This window comes from Mixophyes fleayi, chromosome 1 (genome assembly GCF_038048845.1).
Source record: "Mixophyes fleayi isolate aMixFle1 chromosome 1, aMixFle1.hap1, whole genome shotgun sequence".
NCBI lineage: Eukaryota > Metazoa > Chordata > Amphibia > Anura > Limnodynastidae > Mixophyes > Mixophyes fleayi.
Window position 1 is genome coordinate 82,134,062 of NC_134402.1, and position 26,093 is coordinate 82,160,154.

Sequence of the window (26,093 nt, forward strand, 5' to 3'; positions counted from 1 at the left end):
AGTGAAATACATCGGCATATCCACAGGTCGTTAAGTTCAGATAGCCAGGTGACTGTAACTCCTTAAGCTAGTGGGGTAAGGGACAGATGATGTGGTAAACCTGCCTGGCATTTATTTACTGTGTGTTCATATTAATCTAGTTTATTGTTTTTATTACAATAAATGTATTCCTTTACTTTCTAACTGATTTGCCTGAGTGACTATACTAATCCTAGAAGGTACTGGTTAGACTTCCCTGGCTTAGGAAGGTACCCATGGGTAGCCAGCCAGAGTGAAGTGGATTGAATTGGACCAGAAAGCTCGGTATCTTCACAGCAAGGGTACATCAGCAGTGGGAGTTACCCAGAAGAACTTGTGTTTCTGAGAAGGGCGCTGCTGCCTGTTCTAGAGGAACGACAGGACAACTTGGTCACTACTGTGCGCTGGCTGGTGGGTTTTGAAGGTACTTTAATTAATCTCTACACATGCTGCCAGCATGGAAATAAATGAGGTGTTCAATTAAATGCAAGGCGGCCACATCCATGCTGGTGGTAGTCAATTACTCGGCACTCGCGATGCTGACAGACTTTACAACGACTAAAAAATACTGATTACTATAACAGCAACAACATGTAAATATGGACAGACAAGCAGGATTTCCAGCACATTTAATTATCACCACATTGAAAAAGCGACTTTCACAAATATCTACAGTAACAAATGACGTCACTTGTAATATACAGAGGGAATACGTTGCTTTGAAAGCGGCAATGGCCGGACCCACTGCCTGTATAATGTAATCCAGGTGGTGGGTCTGGCCATTGCCGTACTCTGGCAAGTGTCGCCTTTTCGATGTGAAGGTAATTAAACATGCTGGAAATACTGCCTGTCTGTTAGATAGTAAGTCCGTATTTTCACGTTGTCACTGTTATAGCAATCGCTATTTTTTCAGTCGTTCTAAACTGCGTCGTCATTGTGAGTGCCGATAAATCCTATCACACCCGTCCCTGCGGCCCCCTAAATCCCAGCTGTATAAAGCTGCCTAATGGTAGTGCCAGGCCTGGTGATGCAGAACTACACCCCTGCTCCTACTCCTCCCATCATACCCCAAAGTCCATGCTGCCCCCCATACCCCAGCTGTATAAAGCTACCTAATGGTAGTGCCAGGCCTGGCAATACAGAGCTACACCCCTGCTCCTGCTCCTCCCATCATACTGTGCAAACGCATTAGCACTTATGTTCTGTAGTTCATAAGCCTTAGCTTAGTGTACAGTACTGAGCATATTAAAATGCTAAGCATTGCCAAGATTATGTATGTCACATATAACTTAGTTTAAATGTTCTGTAACTTGTTTAAGTTTTATATGGGTAACAAAAGGCAACAATGATAATAACAATATAAACTCCTCTCTCCACTGACAGACCTGAGACTAATAACAAAACAAAGGGCAGACCGATGAGATAACACGTGATATAGAGGGCGGGACTGTTGGCTGCATCGGTATAGGCTGCGGGGCTCTGTAGCTTGTAGTCACGGTAACGGTCTCTATGGAAACGGAAACGCTCCCCTGTCCGGTGTGCAGACACTGAGACCCTGCTCTGTATGAGCGCCGGTCATCCGCTAACATGGCGTCATACCCCGAGGTCCCGCGCAGAACCGGGGTGCCCCGAGACGTGCTCCGCTGGCTGCAGAGTCTGGATTTGAGCTTCTCCCCTAAAAATTTCCGAAGGTACCTGAAAGAAAATGACGGGAGAGATCCTGACTGACTGTGGATAAGATACCGGCTCTTATGGAACTACAGGTCTCGGCATGTCTGATCGTGCGTGCTGAGACTTGTAGTTCCCACAGCGCCTGCAGTTGCCTAACATTTTTCATAGTCAAACACCATTGTTATACAATTTGGGAAACAACATTAACTAAAGGCATCATAATCAATGCAGTAGATTCCCTGTAATCCAAAAAGTTTGTAAATAATCACCTGAATATAATTATTATTATTATTATGATTATTATTATTAGTAATAATATCGTAATATTTCGGGTTTCAAGGTCTTGATCTTCCCATGGTATATCACATGTTACAGCAGCATAGCACATTGAAATTTCAACCAAGGACATACATAATGATAACAGTAATTCACTGTATAAAAGAGAACAAAGGGTGAACCTAAAAATAACAATGTTAATGTATAACTTGGTGTAATGTAGTTTCTTTGTTCAATAGTTGCCTTTAAACTGAGCGACTTGGAATTAATTTGAAAAACTGAACTTGTTATGGAAAAATTTATTTGAAGGGTTGCACCAATCAGCAGGTCCTCATTTCAGATGCAATATTTTTGGCCTAAGATCACAACACTACAAGTTTTCACTTCAATATCAATTGATAGAAATGGTATTTGTAAAGAGATGCACATGTTGAATGATGTTGCATTTGTTTTCGTTACTATATTGTAGCAAAATCTGTATCAGTGATATGTTTAGATGAGTCTTGATTATATAAAGGCACAAATAAAAGGCCATTGCTTACTGGTCTAGAGGGTTAAAGCAAGAGGTATCCAGTGTTGGCTAACCTGTGACACTCTAGGTGTTGTGAAACTACAAGTCCCAGTATACCCTTCCAGCAATAAGCTGCTATATATTGGCAAAGCATACTGGGACTTGTAGTTTCACAACATCTGGAGTGTCACAGGTTAGCCAACACTGACCTATGGCCTATCTCACATCAGTGGCCACAATGGGATGGAAAGTGATGACGTTGCTGGGTCTAGTGTCATAACTGCAGTGTATTGCAAACGTTACCACAGATAAAATGTGTTTGCTTGTTTTAGAGACTTCTCAAATGGATACATCACAGCTGAGATCATGTATTGGTATTATCCAGAAGACATCCAGTTGCATTCGTTTGGCAATGGAACCTCACTAGCTACAAAATTAGGCAACTGGTCACAACTAGAGAAGGTAATCTCTTAGCTATTATGCTGTCAAACTTCATGAACATGTGATAAGAATCGTTCTGTCGATACATCAAACTAGCCTTTCCAACACACCAATTACAATTTGTTGTAACATTTTACTGCAAATTAATTTTAAGGTTATAGTTTAATAGAATTTACATGTTTTTCACAGTTCTTCATGAAAAGGAAATTGAATGTTTCTAAGGAATTAATTGATGGAACAATCCATTGCAAACCGGGAGCAGCTGAAATACTTTTACAGGAAATTTATGTTATGCTAACAAACAGAAGGTGAGGACAATATTTGATATTATAGCAGCTTAAATTCTGGTGTGTGTAAGTATATCATGCCTACAATTTATATTATGCATTCCACCAGGTCACATGTGAAGCAATTTTAATGCAGCTATGCAGCGAGTATCCATTTGTGTCTCTATTTACATTGGTAATCTATAGCCCTACCAAAAAATAAACCGTATGCTTATTTTGTTTTTTTGAGTTCTGGACCCGGACAGGACACTGTGAAATTTGGAGCAAATGTGAAAAACTAAACTTGTTATGAAAACATTTATTTGCATCATGGCAGATGCAGGATTTTGTGCCTAAGATAACAACACTACAAGTTTTCACATATCAATTGATAGAAGTGGTATTTGAAGAGATGCACATGTTAAGTGATGTTGCATTTGTTTTCACTACTATTTTGCAACAAAATTTGAATCCATGATGGGCCTGATTCATTAAGGAAAGTAAAGCAAAAATAAATGAGTAACTTTACACATGGGCAAAGCCATGTTGCATTGGAGTGGGAGGTAAATGTAAAATGTGATGAAAGATTTATATTTAGGGTAGGTCATGTCCTATATCAACTTTAAGTTTCAGTATAAAAATAAAACTATCAAGTATTTGTGTGCTACATGAAAAAGAAGCCAGTATTTATCTTATCTGCAAAATAATAAACTAATTTGAACCCCTTGCATTGTAATATGGTTTGTCCCAGAGAAAATGTACTCCTTCTTTTGTCTTACTTTCCTTAATGAATCAAGCCTAATATGTTTAGACAAGTCATGTGATTATATAAAGGCGCAAATTCTAGGCCAATTGTTTTCATACTGGTTTTGGGGGTTAAACTTAATTATATCACTCCTTACCATTTGTATTTCTCTCCTCAATGATTACAGTATATGACATCACAGTGCAATGGTTATAGTAATGTCACTAATGATTTTAAGAAGATTTGTTGACCTAGCAGTGTGGTCAATTTTATAGATCACAAATATATAGCTATATACACTTCCTGCACAGCCTTCAAATAACACTATTTGCAAAAAGGAATTTATACAAGTGCTAGAGCAATGGTAAAAGTGGCCAGTCAACCATTTCTGCTCATATATTAGTCAGAAGTGAGGTCTTGAAGGGGATTCCTGGCATCAGTAATCCACCCATTCCCCATGATTACCTATATAGCCTATTCAGTAGCAGTCACAGCAAATGTAAAATGTTCATTGATGATTTGATTATATTTTATATTTACTACATCTTTTCTGAAGGGTCAGAACAATCCAGGATAGCGAAGTAGACTTCACAGATCGCCATTATCAAGAGAAGCTGCCTATGGTCGCTAGATCTACCGCAATAAAAGCGGTAAAAAACAATATAACCTTGAGCGAGATTCTGGCTGAGCCGGATATTATTGTCAACAAGCAGAAAGTTCAAGCTGTGATTGATTTACATTTGCATCAGAGACAGCAGGAGAGAATTGATGACCCAAGTGAGTAGAGCACATTGACAGTGTGTCTTTCCAAGTCTAATTGTATATTGACAATAATTTTTCTGCAGTAAATCTCTTTTTTCAGCCAAGGAATACTATTAACATTATTTACAAGTGCAAAACAATGCAGAATAGTGAATTTTCAGATGCATTAGAGTGCACCTGCTCTCAATGTCAATAATATTCCTTATTAAAGATGCCCGACATTTATGTGTACATTGTATGAATGCAACTTTGTTGCACTTGTGTAAAATTGTTTCATTATCCTAACCCTCTTGTTAAAGCAGCAGCCCCATGAAAAAAATGAGGTGTGTTTTGAACACAAATCACTGTGGCAGGCTAAGAAGAATGTTAGTACTTACTATTTACCTTGGTTTGTTTCTTCAGGCTGCAATTAATGATTTACAGTTCTACACAGTGTTATGTACTACCTTGGCAACCACAGTCACATGGCTTTGGACATCCCCTCTGAGCTCTGTCTTCACATGACATGCTTAGAGCTGTGTACCTGTGTCCGTGTAACTGTCAACCATACTTTACAAATTCCAGAAAGATTTTGAAAAGGAGATAATGATGTAAATGTATCATTAAGGGGTTACTCTCGATTCTCAGGGATTTGCCGTCATTATTTAAAACAGCAATTTTATTAAAGGTTAAGGCCATCATATTGATGTTTTCTCCTTTGGACTTCAACAGCGCAACATATGTTTCTAGCTAGTTACACCTACAGAACACGCTACTCCATACACCATCTGACTTATATTCCAAATGATAACTAATTTTTCCACTAATAAAGCTGGTGCCAAGAAATGCGAGTCGAACCATGTACCCAAAATCCAACACCATCTGTCTCTAAATCCAAATAACTCCCAGTTATCCTATCCTAAACTTTAAAAATATATTTGCATTCCAAGGTTATATCTTGAGTTGTCATGTACTTACAAGGAGGGTTTATTTCTTTAACCCTTTCAGTTTACATGGATGTAGGAATATTTTACATCTTCACATCCCGCAATGATCATGCTCCACAAAAACACAATGGGAGTGATTATGATGTGCAAAAATATTGGATATTCAGAGCAAAAGTTATTTTTTCCTGCTTTATGGCTGCACACACTTTACATGCTGTTAATGTGTGTTTGACTCGGATAAAAGCACCTTTTTGTTATTCTTCATCTTCAGATTGACCACTATGTCTCCATATTTTTGAAGTGGACAGTTATAGCCATTCACATCAGCAGAATACTCACAGATTATTTGAGGAGATGGGTGTGCTGATCTTGTGTGACCTGTGCTTCATGATTATGTTGAATGCAGAATACCACAGATTTAGTTAGTGTGAGGAGCAGGGTCCCCAAATAGCTAGTGATTCAAAAATCCACTTAAACTGATGCCGGAAGATTATAGTAAAACATGCACTTCAACATGAATCAAAGTTCATACAAACAACTTGTTACAGATTCAGAGTAAGATGGTTGGAGCTGGGCAAATCACAGTGTTCCATACAGAATGCGGGATGTCGGCAATATGGCTTCCAATTCTGCTCAGAAAAGCAAAAAAATTCATTTCAGAGCCTGATTCATGGTTCGAGCTGCTCTTGGTTAATATGCTTCTAGCGCCCACTCTCCTTCCACACCAGTCTAAGGGGTATATTTACTAAACTGAGGGCTTCAAAATGTGGAGATGTTGCCTATAGCAACCATCAGATTCTAGCTGTCATTTTATAGCATACACTAAATAAATGATAGCTAGAATCTGATTGGTTGCTATAGGCAACATATCCACTTTTTCAAACCCACAGTTTAGTAAATATACCCCTAAAGGTAAAAACAAACTAGTCCTTAATTTAAAATCCAGTTTCTTTCCTAACCTCATCAATGTTTGTTTGCATGTTTTCGAAACTCAGCTCCAACTTGGCTTTTTTAAAAAAAAAAAATCCTTTTTTATTAAACAACAAAGAATGCAGTTGATATGAAAATACAGTCAAAATAAACAATGTACAGAGTTATTTTTTTTATACAACTACCGTTGACATGTCATACTTCCTTTGTTATACTTTTACAGTTTTATATTTATTATGACAATAAGAAGCAATAAAAAACTAACTTAAGAAATCCCAGGAAGAGAAATCAACCGAGTCAGGCATCTAAACAATCAAAAATGGAAAAGAGAAGAGAGAAAATACAGATAGTAAATTTTCAGGTATATAAAATAACATAAAGGTGCAATACAGTCATGGCCAAAAGTTTTGAGAATGAAAAAAATACTATTTTTCACAAATTCTGCTGCATCAGTTTCTATGATGCCAATTTGCATATACTCCAGAATGTCATGATGAGTTATCAGATGAATTGCAATTAATTTCAAAGTCCCTCTTTGCCATGTCAATGAACTTTATCCCAAAAACAACATTTCCACTGCATTTCAGCCCTGCCACAAAAGGACCAGCTGACATCAGATCAGTGATTTTCTCGTTAACATAGGTGAGAGTGTTGATGAGGAGAAGGCTGGAGATCACTCTGTCATGCTGTTTGAGTTAGAATAACAGACTAGAAGCTTTAAAAGGAGGGTGGTGCTTGAAATCAATGTTCTTCCTCTGTTAACCATGGTTACCTGCAAGGAAACGTGCAGTCAACATTGCTTTACACAGAAAGGGCTTCACAGGCAAGGATATTGCTGCTAGTAAGCTTGCACCTAAATCAACCATTTATTGAATCATCAAGAACTTCAAGGAGAGAGGTTCAATAGTTGTGAAGAAGGCTTCAGGGTGCCCATGAACGTCCAGCAAGCGCCAGGACCATCTTCTAAAGTTAATTCAGCTGCGGGATCGGGGCACCACCAATACAGAGCTTGCGCAGGAATGGTAGCAGGCATGTGTGAGTGCATCTACACTCACAGTGAAGCGATGACTTTTGGAGGATGGGCTGGTGTCGAGAAGGCCAGCATAGAAGTCACTTCTCTCCAGGAAAAAATCAGGGACAGACTGATATTCTGCAAAAGGTACAGTGATTGTGCTGAAGACTGGGGTAAAGTCATTTTCTCTGATGAATCCCCTTTCAGATTGTTTTGGGCACTTGGAAAAACGCCTTACCAGAGAAGGAAAGGTGAGCGCTACCATTAGTCCTGTGTCATGCCAACAGTAAAGCATCCTGAGACCATTCATGTGTGGGGTTGCTTGTGAACCAAGGGAGTGGGCTCACTCACAATTTTGAGGCAAAGAGCACAGCCATGAATAAAGAATGGTACCAAAACATCCTCCAAGAACAACTTCTCTCAACCATCCAAGAACAGTTCAGTGAAGAACAATGCCCTTTCCAATATGACGGAGCACCTTGCCATAAGACGAAAGTGATAACTAAGTGGCTCGGGGATCAAAACTTTAAAATTTTGGGTCCATGGCCAGGAAACTCCCCAGACCTTAATCCTATTGAGAACTTGTGATCAATCCTCAAGAGGTGGGTGGATAAGCAAAAACCCACAGATTCTGACAAACCCCAAGAATTGATTAGACAAGAATGGGCGGCCATCAGTCAGTATGTGTCCCACAGGTTGATTGACATCCTGCCAGGGCGAATTGCAAAGGTCTTCAAAAATATTGACTCTTTGCATAAACTTAATGTAATTGTCAATAAAAGCCTTTGACACTTATGAAATGCTTGTAATGTTACTTCAGTATAGCATAGCAGCATCTGACAAAAAGTTCTAAAAACACTGAAGCAGCAAACTTTGTGAAAACCAATACTTATGTCAGTCTCAAAACTTTTGGCCGTGACTGTAGTAGGGGGTACACTGCCAAGTGGGGTAACTCCGGAACCATTATAGGAATGTAGGAGTAATCCAGTCTGGGTACATATATCTTACTACCATTTAGGCATAACACAGCTTAATAGAGGAGGGCAATAAAAGAAATATAGAGATACCAAATCACTGCTGTCTAATCAAAGACCACATAGTGGATTCAAATATTTTCATAATGGCTGTCTGCAATTTCTCAGTTAAGGACTCTACATATGGTCCCCACTTAACATAAAAGTGTTCCACTCCCTTCACTATGTCTGGAAGGGTCGCTTTTCTATCAAAATAAAGGACATCTAATAATTCAGATTTCACATCAGTGAGTAAAGGAAAAGAGGCAGATGTCCATTTCCACAAGATAATTTTCTTTGTTATGGTCACTATAAGCATTAACACAGGCTTTATTTTAGGCACAGGAAGTTCTGGTAACCATACTTGGAAGTCCGCAAATAAAAGAGCTTTGTCGTCTTTTTCTAAGGAAATATGGAATATTTATAAATACAATGACTTTATCACGTAATTTTATATTTTTTCTGCAGGGCCAGAAATTGGGGAAAAAGGTAGCATTTTAGTGCTTACATTTGGGGCAGCATCCGATCACCACGTGGTCACCATGTGTTTTCGCTGGTACTGTGATATATACGTCCTATGGAGTGTTGTGAAGTGCACTTCTGGTTAGGTTTTCATTACGCATTCAGAATGATCAAGGAAAGGTCCTGCACCAGGTAGATCAGGTGTTTCTTACAGCCATGCAATCAGTGTCTTTAACGTCAGGTCTTCATAAAGATATCTGATCCAGTATTTGTTGCTAACAATAAAGGGCAGTAGAGATTCAAATTTATTGTGTTCTGGTAAAGTATCCTTGAGTAATGGTCATGGTTTGTACATACATGTAGAACTGAGTATTGCACTTGGCTTTGTAAACGGTTAACAGTAATATTTGTCACTGATTTATTTTGTTTCCATTACATCAGAACTGTATAGAGTAAAGGAGATGTGGACGTGTGCTTCAGAGGGTGAGGGATTGAAGGTGGGGGGAGGGGGGGGGTCTGTCACACCTGCAGCCATCCCTGTCTCTCCTACTTGCTTTCCACAAGCACCCACCTGAGGATGACTTGTTGTCTTCAGCCTTTATCATGGGAATATGTCAAGATTAATAACCTTACTACATTTATCTGTCATGTTTTCTTTTTTATCTTTTTACTTTGGAGAGCAACTATTCTTTTATATTTTAAAATTTATTTCAGTTTATACCTCTCCCATTCACAGATTTGCACCTCCACAAATCTTACACCCCCCATCACCCCAATCCTTGGCTATAGCCTAGTCAGCCTATTGGATAATCTGGCCCTGTTCAGAGCCTTATTAAAAGTGCAGCATGGTCCACTCAGTGTGAGCAGTAATCACACCCCAGCCAGCACTTTCAATGAGCATCTTTAGCTTCTTAAGAGTCTTCGGATGATTTTATAGAATAAAGCCATTGATATGTATGTATTAAAAATATAGTGGAATTATTAAAATCTCAATATGTAAATTTGTGACATTGAAAAAAGGCAGACCCAATGTATTCTGTCATGATTTATTTTTACAAATGTAAGTAAGGGTCAAACAAACATTATTTAAGGAAGAAAAGGAACATTTGTTAGTAATTAAGGAGTGGCCCAAAAGTGATAGTGAGCAGTATTTTGTATAGAGTTTTTTACAGATGCTGACATGCATTTCATTCAGAACAAAAATCTGCAAAGCGTTTGCTGAATCAGACCATCAAAATGTGAAATAGGGGAGTGTAACTAACTACAAATGCATTGTGCAGCTAAGTAGGCCCATATGTGCAGATTTTCGTTTTTGTGGTTCATAAATAAGCTCTATGATGACAAGAAAGGACAATCTCATTTATGCACTGCACGAGCACCAATGATAAGTTTTTATTTATCAGAATAATGCATATAAATAAATGTCATGTTAAATTTAAATTCCCAACACTGAATTTGCTTTGTTTTCTGTTTCTCATCTAGAAAGATTTAATGTGAAACCATCACTGGGTGAGCGTGCCATTCGTCTCCCACCTCCACCTGATCACAGTGACAGTGTGAGCAGCTTGTCAAATAGATCATCATCTTCCTCCTTGTCTTCTGGTTCCAGTACGTATTTAGAAATTCTGTCTTATTTGAATAAGGCAGAAATGTTTTAATCATATTTAATAAAATGTATTATGTGGGACAATTACAGCCTTTCCAGCAATATCTGCAGAGATGGTTTAGGAGGTTGGGTTCAGGGGGCCCATGTTCCCAGGCCTCCCACTTCAGGAGGGCCCCTGTGCCTGCCTCCATGGAAAGGTATTTGCCTCATATATTAAATGCATGATGCAGACTACTTGGAGCACTGTCTGAGTGTTCCAAAGAGACAACAGGCAGCACCACAATCCAGTGCTCAGAGAGGAAGTGTACTGGGCAGCAATGAGAGACGAATGGAGGGACAGACAATGAGAAACACATGGAAGGGGTGGCAATGAGAGAGATATGAAGCAGGCAGCAATGAGAGAGACATGGAGGGGGCAGCAATGAGAGAGACATGGAGGGGGCAGCAATGAGAGACATATGAAGGGATGCAGCAATGAGAGAGACATGTAGCAGGAAACAATGAGAGAAACATGGAGAAGACAGCAATGAGAGAGGCAAGGAGGGGGCAGCAATAAGAGAGATATGAAGCAGGCAGCAATGAGAGAGACATGGAGAAGACAGCAATGAGAGAGACAAGTATATGGCAGCAATGAGAGAGACATGTAGCAGGAAACAATGTGAGAAAAATGGAGAAGGCACCAATGAAGCAGGCAGCAATGAGAGGCATGATGGGGGAAGCAATGAAAGAGGCATTGAGGAGGCTACAATGAGAGAGACATGTAGCAGGAAGCAATGAGAGAAACACGGAGAAGGCAGCAATGAGAGAGACAAGGATAGGGCAACAATGAGAGAGACATGAAGCAGGCAAGATTGAGAGAAACATGGAGGGGGCAGCAATGAGAAAGGCATGGAGAAGGCAGCATTGAGAGAAACACGGAGAAGGCAGCAATGAGAGAGACAATGAGAAGGAAGCAATGAGAGAGACATGGAGGGGGCATCAATGAGAGAGACATTGAGAAGGAAGCAATGAGAGAGACATGGAGGGGGCAGAAATGAAAGACGTAGAGGGGCAGCATTAAGAGAGACATGTAGCAGAAAACAATGAGATAATCATGGAGAAAACAGCAATGAGAGTGGCAAAGATAGAGAAGCAATGAGAGAGACATGAAGCAGGCAGCAATGAGAGAGATATAGGGGAGGGGGCAATAAGAGAGTTATGGAGAGGGCAGCAATGAGAGGGAGATGGAGAAGGCAGCAATGAGAGAGATATGGGGGAGGGGTCAATAAGAGAGTTATGGAGAGGGCAGCAATGAGAGGGAGATGGAGAAGGCAGCAATGAGAGTTGTTAAGGGGTATAAATGACAGAGACATGGAGGGTGGCGATGGGAGAGATACGAGGGGACAGTGGGAGAGATATGAGAGGGCAATGTTTGCATATATTTGTATTATACCATAGGGACCCCTATCTTAAGTGTCCCAAGCCCCCAAAGCCTTAATCCAGTTCTGAGCTGCTGTATTCTGTTACACATGATATCACAAACCAGCCTGTCTGTAAAAAGTTAAACATAATTTCTGCATTGCATTTGTTTTCTCACAAATGTCATTTATGATTTCTCACCAATCATCCTTGTGTTGTATTAAAGCAAAAATTAGTTATTAGGACACACATCCCTGGGGGTAAATGTATCAAGCTGAGAGTTTTCCGGTGGGTTTGAAAAACCAATCAGATTCTAGCTATCATTTATTTAGTACATTTACCAAGTAATAGCTAGAATCTGATTGGTTGCTATAGGCAACATCTCCACTTTTCAAACCCGCCGGAAAACTCTCAGCTTGATACATTTACCCCCTGGTGTTATATATATCTATGGGGCTCAAGAAAAAGTGAGTGAATATTTCAGTAAAATAAATCGCCGTATAGTGTCTTGGGGCTATCCTGGAAAAATTTTTTGTACAATTGAATCTGCCCTATGTGTTGGGTTTGTGAGATGAATTTAAAATACTGTTGTATTCATTCATGTCAAGAGATATAGGACCTGATTCATGTTCGGACGTAAGTCTGTTTGCGTGCCGTATCTTGCATGAAATAGTTCTGAAAAAGACCAGAGTTGGAACTCAAAAGGACAAAAAGCACTTCAGTCCACTAATTAGAATTATTTCAATAAAATCATTTGTCTATAATCAACATATTTTTTCTGATTATCTGGCAAACTTGCCTATATTACAGAGATTAATGTTGGCAAAGTATTAAAAATAAACAAAAAGAATGTGTGAAAGAAAAAGAAAAAGAAATTGTGAACATTAAAAGCAACAGGACCCTTCAGTGTTCATCAACTTCTTGTTGATAGTATTGAATTATTGTTAAGAGAGTATATCTAAATCTTGTCCCATTTGGGATATTATCTTCATGAAAATTATGATTGGAATTGCTAAACTCTCTCAGTTCTCATATATCATCCATGATAGGCTTGAACGTCTAATTTTGGCTACACACACTAATAAACACATAATTGTTATTTTCTCATTATGCTCATCAGTGATGTCTAAATGTATGTCTTGAGTTTATTTTAGCCTCCTTATTTACTTGGATTAACACTCCTGTAGCTGTTCTATCTTCCCCAGATATGTATAAGATATCCAATACGGGGAAATTTATAGAGTCACACTCCAGTGAGATATCCTCCTACATTTTTGCTGTCATATGAAATGGATACAATGTATCATAAATAATTCCCAGAGAACCGAACACACCCGAACTTAGCAGATCTGCGCTCCCTCGGAATTGAAAACGAGGCAAAATGTCATCGTTACATCGTCGGATCTCTGATCTCACGAGTTTTCGATTCTATAAGTATTGCCCTCCATGGCAATCCAGCACCATTTCACAAAGGGACACAGAAGGGGTGGCACAGTTTTTGGCAGTCTCTAGTACAGTTGGGCAGCGTCATAGGTAGAAAAAAAAGAGGAGGGGTAGCAGTGTTCTTCAAAGTCTCCAGTGACATATGGAGAGCTCCATTGCTAATTGTCATTGCTGAAATACAAATAATAGGTCTTGCAGGCTTGGTCTTCTAAATCTGCAGTCACATTGTACTGTGTTATATAGGTAACATACAAAAAGGAGAGCTTCATTGCTCCATTGTTAATTGTCATTACTGAAATAGAAATAATAGGGCTGGCAGGCTTAGTCTTAATCTTCCGTTACATTGTACTGTGTTATCAAAATGGATTCACAGCAGTACACTGAAGACCAGGAGCACCAAGTAGCTGCTGGTACCAGTCATGATGATAGTAATCCCTCTACCTCATCTGCTAAAGCCTATGATAAAGTGTATAATGTTTTTTAAGTCAGGGAAACAAAAATGTAAAAAAGCACTTTTTACCTTTGTCAAGAAAAAAAGACCTGTAATCCAGGAAAAGTTATCTGCAGAAAAAAATAAAATTGCCAACATGCCATTGTACACACGCAGTGGCAAGGAAAGAATGAGGTCTTCTCCTTTCTCTATGAGTGCTTGTTCTGCAAATGTCACTGAGGCATCTTCTTGTAAGGTCAGTCATGAACAAATAAGGCTTTGTCATTCAGACTCCAAAACTGGTGTCCAAATACGTTTACGTAAAAGCCGAGCTGGAAAAAAACAGTAAGGCATTAGATGAAAATGTATGTTCAGATTTAAAAATGACACAAATGCCTGAGGAGAGTCTATCCACGAGTGCTATGTGTAATCCTGACCTGTCTGGTAGTGTACCCATAAAGAAGGCCCCTTTCAGCATTTTTTCAGGTGTGTACATTAACAGCCCAAATGTAGCCGGTGATACACAAATTGAGGATGCTACTTTGGAATTGCAACAGGATGAGGAGGATATTTGTGTAGCTGACGAGGGTGCTAATGAGGATGTTGATGAGGATGATGTTGTTTGTGTAAGTCCTGTACTAGTGGAAGCAGTTCTTGTACGTGATAAGAAGAAGGCCATTGTCATGCCTGGGAATAAGACCAAAAAATCCATCTCTTATGCATGGAATTATATTTACCCAAATCCTGACAACAGTTGTCTAGCCATTTTGTAGTGTTTGTAAAGCCACAGTCAGTAGAGGTAGGGACCTTAACCATCTGGTAACCTCATCCATGTTACGCCATTTGAAGCGAGTTCATGGCAAGCTGTTGGGAAAATCAGAAAGTTATGCTAAAAAAATAACAACAAGCAGTCCATCATCATCTAGGTCCCTACTCTCAGCTAGATCCTGACACCTGCAATCTACACCAACAACACCGTCCTCATCAATATCCTCAGTAGAGATCGGAGTTAGTCCTGCATCCAAGTTGCTAAGGCTAGATGACTCCTCCACTATCCTGGATTCCTCAGAAGAATTATTGAACGTTACTCCTACTGCTGCTGCTGCTGCTGGGGGTGAATCTTCATCCCAGAAGCAGACCAAGAAGAAGACTACTAGTAGTTTACAACAATTGACTGCTAAACAATCTTTTGCAAGAGGAAGCAACTATGAAAGCTGTCACCCAGTCGCAAAGCAGATCACAGACACCATGGCGACTATGCTAGTATTAGATCTGCGTCCAATATCCACTATTATTGCAGCTGGTTTTAGACAATTACTTGAGGTCTTGTGTCCCCGTTACCAAATTCAATCATGACACCATTTTACTAGAAAAGCTATTCTTCACCTCTACTAGAAGGTTTGTAAAAATTTAATTATTGGGCTACAAAATGCCATTCTACCCACTGTACACTTAATCACAGATATGTGGACAAGCGGAACTGGGCAAACTAAAGATTATATGATTGTGACAGCCCACTGGGTTGGTGATTCGCCTTCACCAGCAGGAACAGCAGCAGCATGTACCCAAGTACATCACATTTTTCAGAGGCAGGCTACTCTAAGAGGCATACAGCTGACAATCTGTTACAAAAACTAAGGGATGTCATTGCAACATGGCTTATCCCGCTTGGCTTTTCCTCAGGATATGTCATTTCTGATAACACCACCAATATTGTGAGAGCATTACAGCTGGATGAATTCCATCACATTCCCTGTTTTGCTAACACAATAAACTTGGTGGTGCAGAGCTTTTTAAAAAAATAACAGGGACGTGCAGGAGATGCTGTCTGTGGCCCGTAAAATATCTGGACATTTCCGGCACTCGGCAACAGCATGTAGGAGATTGCAACAGTTATAAAAGCAATTTAATTTGCCCTGCCACCAACTTAAGCAAGAGATGGTGACAAGGTGGCGTTCCACCCTGTATATGCTTCTGCAGATGGAGGAACAGCAAAAAGCATTCCACGCTTACTCCACAAGCCATGACATTACGAAGGGAGGATGTATTTTATTCAAGCGCAGTGGAGAATACTTTCCGTGTTGTGCAAGGTGTTGAAACCATTCAAATTAGTCACCTGTGAAGTGAGTTCAGACACTGCTAGCTTGAGTCAATTGATTCCCTTAATTAGACTTTTGGAAAAGCAGCTTGAGAAACTGAAGGAGGAGATTAAACAAAGCAATTACGCTGTATGTAATTGTCGCATGTAAGTATGTTGGATTTGTAGATCAAGTACTTTATTTCCTTCGCCAGTATCCAAGAGTTATCAAAATCTTGAAATCGGATCACTACATTTTGGCGACTGTGCTTGATCCTAGTGTCTTATCTTTGTTTCCACCTGACTCAGATCTGAAGAGATGCAAGGAGCCCCTGGTGAGCAAGATGACAGCTCAAGTGTTAAGTGACAGGACGGAGTCTCCTCCTTCAGTTTGTCACTCAACTGCTGCTAGGAAAAAACTTGGCTTTCCCAAGAGACCCAGGGATTATTAATTATTATTATTATTATTATTATTATTTTTTATTTATAGGGCGCCACTAGGTGTCCGTAGCACCGTACAGGGACAAACAAAATTACAATTCGAGGTGAGACAGCACAGTACAGTAAACAATAAGCACAGTAACTCAGTGAGCTCAAAGCACAGCTAGAGGCGGGGGAGGGGAGAGGGGAAGGTCCGCATACGACGGAGCCCAAGAGGGAGGGCACAGATGACAGGGGGACCCCCAGAGGGGAGAGGAGGGAGCAAGAGGGGACGATGGGAAGAGGGTCCTCGAGGTGGAGGGCTAGGTAGCTGGAGAGCAGAGTTAAAAGTGGTGAAGACAGGAGGAGAGATGACCCTGCTCAAAGGAGCATGCAATCTAAGGGGTGGGGTAGACAGACATAGAGACACGTGGGAGAGAGGGAGAGAAGGAGGAATGAAGGATAGGGAGAAGGGAAGGGGAATGAAGGGGAAGAGGCAGAAGAAATGGTAGAAAGTTAAGTGGGAGATTGGAAGACTTTAAGAAAAAGGTGGAATGATGCAGATGACTCGGCACAACATTTTGACATCTGGTCTGGTCTAAAAGAATTGACAAAAAAACGGGACACCTCTGCCGTAAATCAACACCCAAAGGATGGTTGAGGATTATTTTCATGACAGCATAGAAATAGACATATCAGACAGTCCCTTTATTTGGGAATTTGGAGACCCATGTACCAACTCGCTTTGCACTGCCTAATCTGCCCACCCTCCATTGTGTACTCGGAAAGAGTTTTCAGCACAGCCGGGAACCTTGTCTGCGATTGGCGTAGCAGGCTACTTCCTCAAAATGTGGAATAGATGATGTTCATAAAAATTAACTTCAATTTTCACGAGGAAGGCCTTTCCCGCCAATTACATCAAAATACTGAGACTTCTGTAATGGTGGATTCCAGCGGTGATTAATTAATAATGTGTGAGGATGATGACAACAACATCTTGCCACAGTAGATTTCAGTAACTGCACTGTTACCTTAGATGCCTTAAGCCCATTGTTAGCTTGTTTTGTGGGGGCCCAATCAAACCAAGCACATCAGGCTCAAAAGTGACACTCCTTGTCACTGAAGTGCTTTGTTTGTTAAAGTGTACATGTCCTTAAGATCCAAAATAAGGGTGGGTGGGAGAGCCCAAGGACAATTCCATCTTGCACCACTTTTCCTTTCAGCTACTGCTGTGTGCCAGTGTTACCTACATGTGCTATATACTGTTATGTGCTTTGCAAAAATCGTAGACACCCATTGATGATGCAGATGACTCCGCACAAACTTTTGACATCTGGGGGTAAATGTATTAACCTCCGGATTCTTGAACTCGAGTTCGGCGTCTTCAGCGCTTACATTTAAAGCGGCGCTGACTTGTAAAGGGAAACTTCCCCGCTTTAAATTTAAGCGCTGAAGACGCCGAACTCGCGGGAGTTCAAGAAGCCGGAGGTTAATACATTTACCCCCTGGTCTTGTCTACTGTAAAAGAATTGACCAAAATTTGTGACACCTCTGCTGTAACTCCACCTGATCCTACTATCAACTATCAACATCCAAAGAAAGGTGGAGGATTATTTTTCATTTTTTTTAAAACCGGTATAAAGACAACAGTTTTATTAACAAAGAACAATGTTGCTTGCAGAACTAATGTAAGTATGGATGTCTAAATAGACGTGTATATGTATTACCTTCCACTTTGATGCTGTTTCATCATTATTGCACAAGGTGTTTGTAATCTGCACTTTACGTCAAAGGTACCTAACTATATTATAATTTTTTTGTGAATTTGGGCTTATTCAAAGCTCAGTGATGAACTTGCTTTTTGCTGTGAATTACAGTAGTTATTTTTAGTGCATTGTCTGGCACCATGGATTGGTCTGGGTCTGATAAAAGCATGCATTCCGCTCGTCGGCATGTTTTAGCTGTAGAATTAACACAGTTATCCAAGGAATGGGTGGAGCGATCAAATGAACCATAACTGATTTCATGATCCAAGGACAATTCCATCTTGCATCACTTTTCTTTACTGACACTGCTGTGTGACAATGTTTCCTAGATGTGCTAGGAACTGCCGTGTGTTTGAGTCATTGCTCTGTCACTTAGCATCCAGCCAGGTCGCTGCAGTCTTTGTTTGAAAGTGTATGAAAATAATATTGTTACCTGTGAGGTGGTCAAAATTGACTGCAAATTACTTGAAATTAGTCTTATTGAGGTTAATAATAATGTAGGGGGAAAAAAAAACAAAAATATGTGATTTTAGCAAAACAAAATAGGTATTTTAGAAAAAAATCGGGATCCAAAACCAAAACACGCAAGGGCGGTTTTGCCAAAACCAAAACACGAAGTTAATCCAGATCTAAAACCAAAACCAGAACAACGGGGGTCAGTGAACATCTCTACTAATAATTGCTGATTATAACATCATAGCCTTCAGAAATCAAAACAGTATCATTCACAGAAAGAGATCTTGTGCATTCACACTGAGTTCAATTTAGTGTTTGACATGAAGTTGTCTTAAGTGATATGGTATAACCCTTAGATTCGCTGTATAATATCTTATGGGGCACTGGGATCCCAGTGGCCTCACAGCACTGGGCCTTATCTGTGTGGAGTTTGTATGTTCTTCCCTGTTTGTGTGGATTTTCCCCGGTGCTCTGATTTTCTCCCACACTCGAAAAAATATACTGGTAGGTTAATTAGCTGCTATCAAATTGACCTTTGCCTGTGTGTTAGAGAATTTAGACTGTAAGTTCCAATAGGGCAGGGACTGATGTGAGTGGCAAGCATTCTCTATAAAGTGACGCTAAATTGGTGGTGCTACATAAATAGATGATGATGATGATAACGATACATTGGATAGAGTTCACATCTGTCTTTCACACAAAACAATTTTTTTTTTTTGTCTTTGGCAAAAGAAGGCTTTTTGTTGGATGTACCGGAACTCCCCAATTTGAAAATCAGACTTTCTGTAAGGAATTAACCAAGTGGGATGATTATATTATTATTAACTTTATTCACATAACAGCAGCATTCTCCACAGCACTTTACAAGAAGGAACAAACACAATAATAAGATAAGAAGTTAAAATTTTGAGTGAACTCTATAGAGGGGATTTAATCAGCTGGAATAGCCTACAGAGGTTAATTGTTTGGAAATGTGATAAGCTTTCCGAATGGGTGCAGTCCAAAAAAGTCCTGTATCCATGAATAGAATCAAGTATTGAGTATGGATGAGATTCACAGATCTTGGGCAGAATGGAGGGGGCAAGTCAATAGATATATATTGGGCAATTTTATTAATGGATTTGTATGTTAGTAGAAATATTTTATGTTGTATTTAGTGAAGTATAGGCAACCAATGTAGGGACTGGCAGTTGAGCAGAAGTATAAAATTGTTTTGACAGAAATATTAGTCTAGCTGGGTGGGGGGGGGGGGGCATCCAGTCAAAGACTAAGGGCTAGATTTACTAAACTGCGGGTTTGGAAAAGTGGAGATGTTGCCTAAAGCAACCAGTCAGATCCTAGCTTTTTTTTATTTAGTGCATTCCACAAAATGACAGGTAGAATCTGATTGGTTGCTATAGGCAACATCTCCATTTTTTCAAACCCGCAGTTTAGTAAATATACCACTAAGAGACAAAAAATATCTATAGATACTACACACAGGCCTCTTCACATGGCCATCAAACCTCCCACAGGCCCATCAGACCTCCCCATATGCCTCTTAGATGACCATAAGATCTCCCCATGCTATCAGACACCCCACAGGTCACTCACACCGCCAACAATATGGCTTCTCACAACTCCCAAAATGGATCCCACAAGCTCTGCGGCTTAGAAGTTGAGAGAGTACACCGCTCTCTCTTCTCATGAAGCTTGGAGGGGCATAGGATTTGAGTGTTTAAAAGACCGTTTGGTCAGAATTATTTATTTTTATAATAGGAGAAATAACAGCATGCTGAAATAGTGCGGGAAAGATAACAGTAAAGAGAGAGAGAGAGAGAGAGAGAGGGAGTGAGAGAGAGATTATAGGTGTAAGCTAAGCTAAGAAGTCAGTGAGTGAACAGAGTCAAGTGGATTGATAGTAGAGTGTGTGCATAAAAAAAGAGTAGCTACTTCATCTTCATTTGTAGGATCAAATGAAGAGAAAGTGCTAGAGGTTGTTGTTCGGCAAAGAGGATGCAAATTCATTTCACACCTTGTCATTCTTTTCTTTGAAGTAGTAACCAAGATCTTGGGCAGTGCTGGTAGTCTAATCGGTTGGTGTCTAAAGGGTTGAGTAGATATTTAAATGTATGGAAGAGGCATTTGGCATTACAATCCTGAGCAGTGAGTAGAGGTTGGAAATATATTTGCTTGGTAGTGTCCAAAGCATTTCGGTAGGAGTGGTAAATACCATTATATTCGAAGAAGTCCCGTAACTTTTGCCAATTATGTTGTACCTAGCAGAAAGTTTTTGAAGGCATTGTTTATTTAATAACACAAAAAATTGGAATAAGGCGCAAATGGGACGGTAATGGAATAAACAGGTTTTCTGAGTATCGCAACACAAATAGATATACATCAATAACAATAAATAAAAATTGAAGAATAAAATAAAACGTTCATAATCACAACCAAACCCGGAAGTAGCTACGGAGACACGATCGCGCCTCAGCGTGGCAGTAGGAGCTTAGCCGCGTATGAAAGAAACCTTTATGTGCATTACTACCCTTACTAAATGTAAGTGTATTTTATCATTGTTTTAATCAAATTTTATATTGGAACACTACACTATTGGGGGAATCTTTGTTTTTTCTTGTCTCCTGTTGGGTAACTGGGGCAACTGAACCCGGAAAAAGTTACAGAGACACGATCACGCTCTGGTGTATCAGCAGGACCTTGGACGTGTGTGAAAGATACCCTGATGTGTACTGTTACCCTTACGTAATGTAAGTGAATTTCATTGGTGTTCATTAAACAATTCTATTTTGGAATACTATACTACAAGGGAATCCTTGTTTCTGCTTTCTCCCCATATCTATATGAACTGTATGGTGAATCTTGGAAAAACGTATGAGAGCGCATTTCGATTGGCCATTTGGAACTAGATTCAGAATCAAGAAAGACTATGTACTGGGATTGTTATCGCTTTACATTGTGATTATGAACGTTTTATTTTAGTCTTCAATTTTTATTTATTGTTATTGATGTATATCTATTTGTGTTGCGATACTCAGAAAACCTGTTTATTCCATTACCATCCCATTTGCGCCTTATTCCAATTTTTTGTGTTATTGTCTATATTTTTGGAAATCTAGTGGGTTTCCAAGAGAATTGGGCTGCATTCCCCATCCCCTCCCCCATCTTATAGGAGCGCAGGAAGGACACCCATTATATGCTATTGTGTTTATTTAGTATTCCACGGCTGAGATCAAGGACAATGCTGATAATAAAGAGTAGCTGGAGCCTCTTGATCAAAGGTTGTTGCCAAGGTGTAATTAATATGTGGTTCTGCCCAATTAGGACAGTAGAATGTAGAAATTGGGGTGAGAATTTCTTGTAGAGAGGTTGAAATTTTTTTGAAAATGAATAGAACTGAGATTTCTGCAGGTATGTGAAAGTTTGTTTAAATTAGAGCGTAAAAAAGTTTAATTGATGAAAGAGAGATTGGAGGTGATCAGATGAGGCTCTGAGTGAGGGAAAGGATGTTAAAATCGGAAACAGAACACAGTGGAGAAAACAAGATCAAGGCAGTGGCCATCACTATGAGTAGAAGAATTGGTCCACTGGAAGAGGATAAAAGAGGAGGTTAGAGAGTAATATATCTTGAGAAACTTGGATTTGAATACGGACGGAACTATGCTCAAGTTGCATGATTTTTTTCAAAAATGTAGCTCACGTGCAAATTGCATTTGGGCATGAACCAGGCGGTGTGAGTGAATTCCGAAAGGCACATTTAGAGGATTTTGAAAATGATGGGAGGCAGGTGATATGTTTGAGGTTCACTGGATTTCTGTAGTTTGCAAATTCATAAGTAAGTGTATATGAGATGTGGGAGGGAGGTGGGTGCAGGACTGGATTTGGTGATATATCACCAGATGCTAGAAGCATAAAAATTGAGACGTTGAAAGGTTGATTGCAAGATTTTAAAGATCGTATTTTGCGCTGACAGCTCGAGGATATTACAGTTAAGGAATGACAATAGGAAAGAAGTTTGAGTGTTAATTTGAGGGGAATGGAATAATGATGGACAAGTGGGTGTGATGGACAAATATATGGACAAATGGGTGTGATGCTGGTGGAGATGTTATAATTATAAGGATAATGGAAGTTATACGATATTAATAAACAGTGTGGTTAACACTGGGATTTGAGTATAAATTGCAATGGACTAAGGCAGGCCTGGCCAACATTTTGCTCTCCTGGTGTTGTGAAACTACAACCACCAGAATGCTTTGCCATTAGCTAGTTAGCTAATAGCTTGCAGGGCATGCTGGGTGTTGTAGTTTTACAACACCTGGAGAGCCACAGGTTGGCTAGGCCTGGACTAAGGCAAATAAACAATAGGAAGTAAAGAGAAATAAAATTAAGTTACATTGTCCACAGTAGTGAATGCATCTATTTTAATAGACCAGATATTTCAAATACTTAAAGTCCCTTAGTGTTTTGTAGTCCTTTTTCAGTTTCTCTGTACTTTCAGCTTTTTTCCACTATTCATACCAAAGATAGTACCTGAATTTTATGATGGAAAAGTTGTATACTAGATGCGGTCTTATTTAAACACTATGGGCCTGATTCATTAAGGAAAGTAAAGCAAAAAAATGAGTAACTTTGCACCTGGGCAAAACCATGTTATATTGGAGGGAGAGGTAAATTTAAAATGTGATGGCAGATTTATAGTTGGAGTAGGTCATGTCCTAGATCAACTTTACATTTCAGTGTAAAAATAAACCTATCAAGTATTTGTGTGCTACATGAAAAAACAGACAGTATTTATCTTATTTGCAAAATAATAAACTCATGTGCACCCCTTGCATTGTAACATGGTTTTGCCGAGGTTCAAAGTTACTAATTATTTAATGAAACAAGCCCTATATATTCTATAGTATTAATGTTCACCGCTTGGTTAAATGAGATCAGTGTGAAATTATTATTGGCAGATTGCAATTTGGTGGTGGAGTGGGATGTCTAGTTCCTTTCTACAGAGGTTTGCCACAACAGCGGTTAGAGTATTTTCATTTGTAGTTTACTTATAATAGGAGGAGAACTCTTCTGACAGTTGCACCTGACTAGAAGGATCCCACTACTATACAATGCCCACCTTTCAAATTAACTGTAGAATGCAAATCCATTAAATGGTCTCCATGCTACTACGAGGTAGTAGTTATTCAGCATGCAGAAAACAACAGTGTAAACATCACTGGAATCACCAGTTAGATAAAACTACTTATTAAAATATTATCAAAAATACTTGTTCAAGAATAGAATGAGGTAAAGTTTTAAGGCAAAAGTATAGCATGTAATGGTAAACCTACTTTCTTTTCAAGATGTATGCAATTAAGCAAGCCCTAGTGTGTCATGAGGTGGGTTGGTTGATTGTGCATATGTAGTGTATGGTATAGTAGATGGTTTGAAATAATTATTTGTGCATCACGTGGCATAATTTTTGTTTCCCTTATTGTCTGATTTGTTATCACTCAGTATATATCGAACAGGCCAGGCTCCGGAGAAAGCCATACCTGACACCAAGTTTAATTTGCAGAACCTTACCTGGTGCAAAGATGAGTGTTCAGAGCCATAGGGATTCAGAGAGTGAAATTGCAAGGGAGTGCCCTCATTTACTTGATGAAGCAACATGTATCATTAGGTCATTATGCACGGATGCTGATTTGCAATATGTAGTACTAAATGTCACTTTCTGGAGCAATATCTGGAGCAATTAGACTCACTGGACTTCCAGATTGAAAGAGCCCATTAGGTGTTATTACAAATGCAGGTCTTCACGCTGAGGAATGTTTTCCTTGCTCTGCTCTTCACTGTCAAATGAACTATGTCTCATGGAAAGTCAGGGCAGATTTTCTAATGCTGGATGAATAATTCAAAGGAATATCAATTACAGCTATTACATTTTCAAAATGGCTCTTGCTTCACATTACTGGATGGGATCTCTCAAAAAATGTGGGTCAAGAATATTCTTATTCATTTTACAACAATGTTCAAAGGAATAAATGTACAATAAGATAAACTTTAAATTATATGAAGAGTCTGTTTTTAAAGCTGTATATGGAGGGGTTAGATCCTAGTGGTTGGTGGGTGGGGACACCACATACATCCCATAAGATGTGGGATCTCTGCTTAGAGTAAACTAACCTAGATCATATAGCTCTACATATAGCATAGGTTTTTACCCTTCTGCTTGTCCATCAGAAATTGCTTGATTTATATCACTGTTTTACACAAAAGTGCAGTTTAGGTCAACTAAAATGTTTGTAACTGACCTTATTATACCTGTTTCTTTTTGTTATACTTTGGAAAGTCTTTTGGTTACATCATTAGTACCTAACTTCCTTACCTGCCCCACAGTTCTTGTTCTTTTTCCAAGAATATCCGTAGTATCAGTCATACCTTACAATATTTTTCACTATCATTGTTTTCTTTATTTACACAGGCAGGGCCGATATCCGAAGCAAAACAAATGTAAATTTCAAAGAAATCAAAGTGAACCAAGGTGGTAGAAGCTATATATCCTCCAGCTCCACAGTATCATCCTCCACATTAAGTGCGTCTTGAGAGGAAACACATGTGTATTTCAATGTCATTTGTCTCTCCTGAAGTAATGCATTGTCTTCTAATAAAATAAAATGGTGTTAATTTTATGGATCGTGTCATTTATCACTTTAACAAATCCTAAATGTAAATCACAACAAACAATTTATAGGGGGGTTGTATAAAAGTGAAGGTGATGGCTGGTCTTAAAAAGCTGGATAATAAACTCCAAATTCTTCAAAAACAAAATACCACCACTTTACCAGTAGTTTAAAGGGAAGTCTATAAAACTGGAGGAAGAAGAAAGTGGAAGTTTATAATGGAGGTAAAAAGAACTAACCAAAGTATTTTTTTTAAAGAGTGTGAATTCATCTCTATTTTAAACACATACTTCCACATTCTGCCATGATGAAGCACATCCAAGGTGTTATGACTTTCACAAGCCAGTCCCGGCAGTTTACTTGGTTAAAAGATATAATATTTGTATACCAATAAAATTATTAAATTTAAGCCTTCAGTTATTCACTCATAAACAATAAACCTAAAAATCACAATAACCATTAAGAACCATTCCTTAAATATCCAGTTTGGTGTCATTTTAGGCACATATTGCTTCTCGGGTGATCTAGAAATGACAAAAAAAAGAAATTACATCACGTGCAAGCAAATAGTGTCTGTAAACGAAAAAATGTGATTTAAAATATGTTTACCTGTAATAATCTTGCAATCACCTGACCTCTTCTGCTGCGTATTGGTAATGACTGTCAGATATCGCAATCATTATTATTCTTATCTTTTTTTTAATAAGGCAGTGCCATACATGACATATACAGAACACAATGATCCATAACCCATTACGTGATACATGAAAACAAAATACAAAGATCAGACATGCTGAAT

The 26,093-nt window shown here is 39.1% G+C and overlaps 1 protein-coding gene across 1 annotated transcript; it reads left to right on the forward strand.

Moving 5' to 3' along the window:
• The first annotated feature begins 1,500 nt into the window (after nucleotides 1-1,500).
• SPATA4 (spermatogenesis associated 4) lies at nucleotides 1,501-25,303 on the forward strand. The gene is made up of 6 exons (XM_075189494.1): nucleotides 1,501-1,709; nucleotides 2,809-2,938; nucleotides 3,107-3,225; nucleotides 4,485-4,705; nucleotides 10,516-10,641; nucleotides 25,096-25,303. The coding sequence occupies exons 1-6, from the start codon at nucleotides 1,606-1,608 to the stop codon at nucleotides 25,215-25,217; spliced, it is 822 nt and encodes a 273-aa protein (XP_075045595.1). The 5' UTR covers nucleotides 1,501-1,605; the 3' UTR covers nucleotides 25,218-25,303.
• The last annotated feature ends 790 nt before the right edge of the window (nucleotides 25,304-26,093 follow it).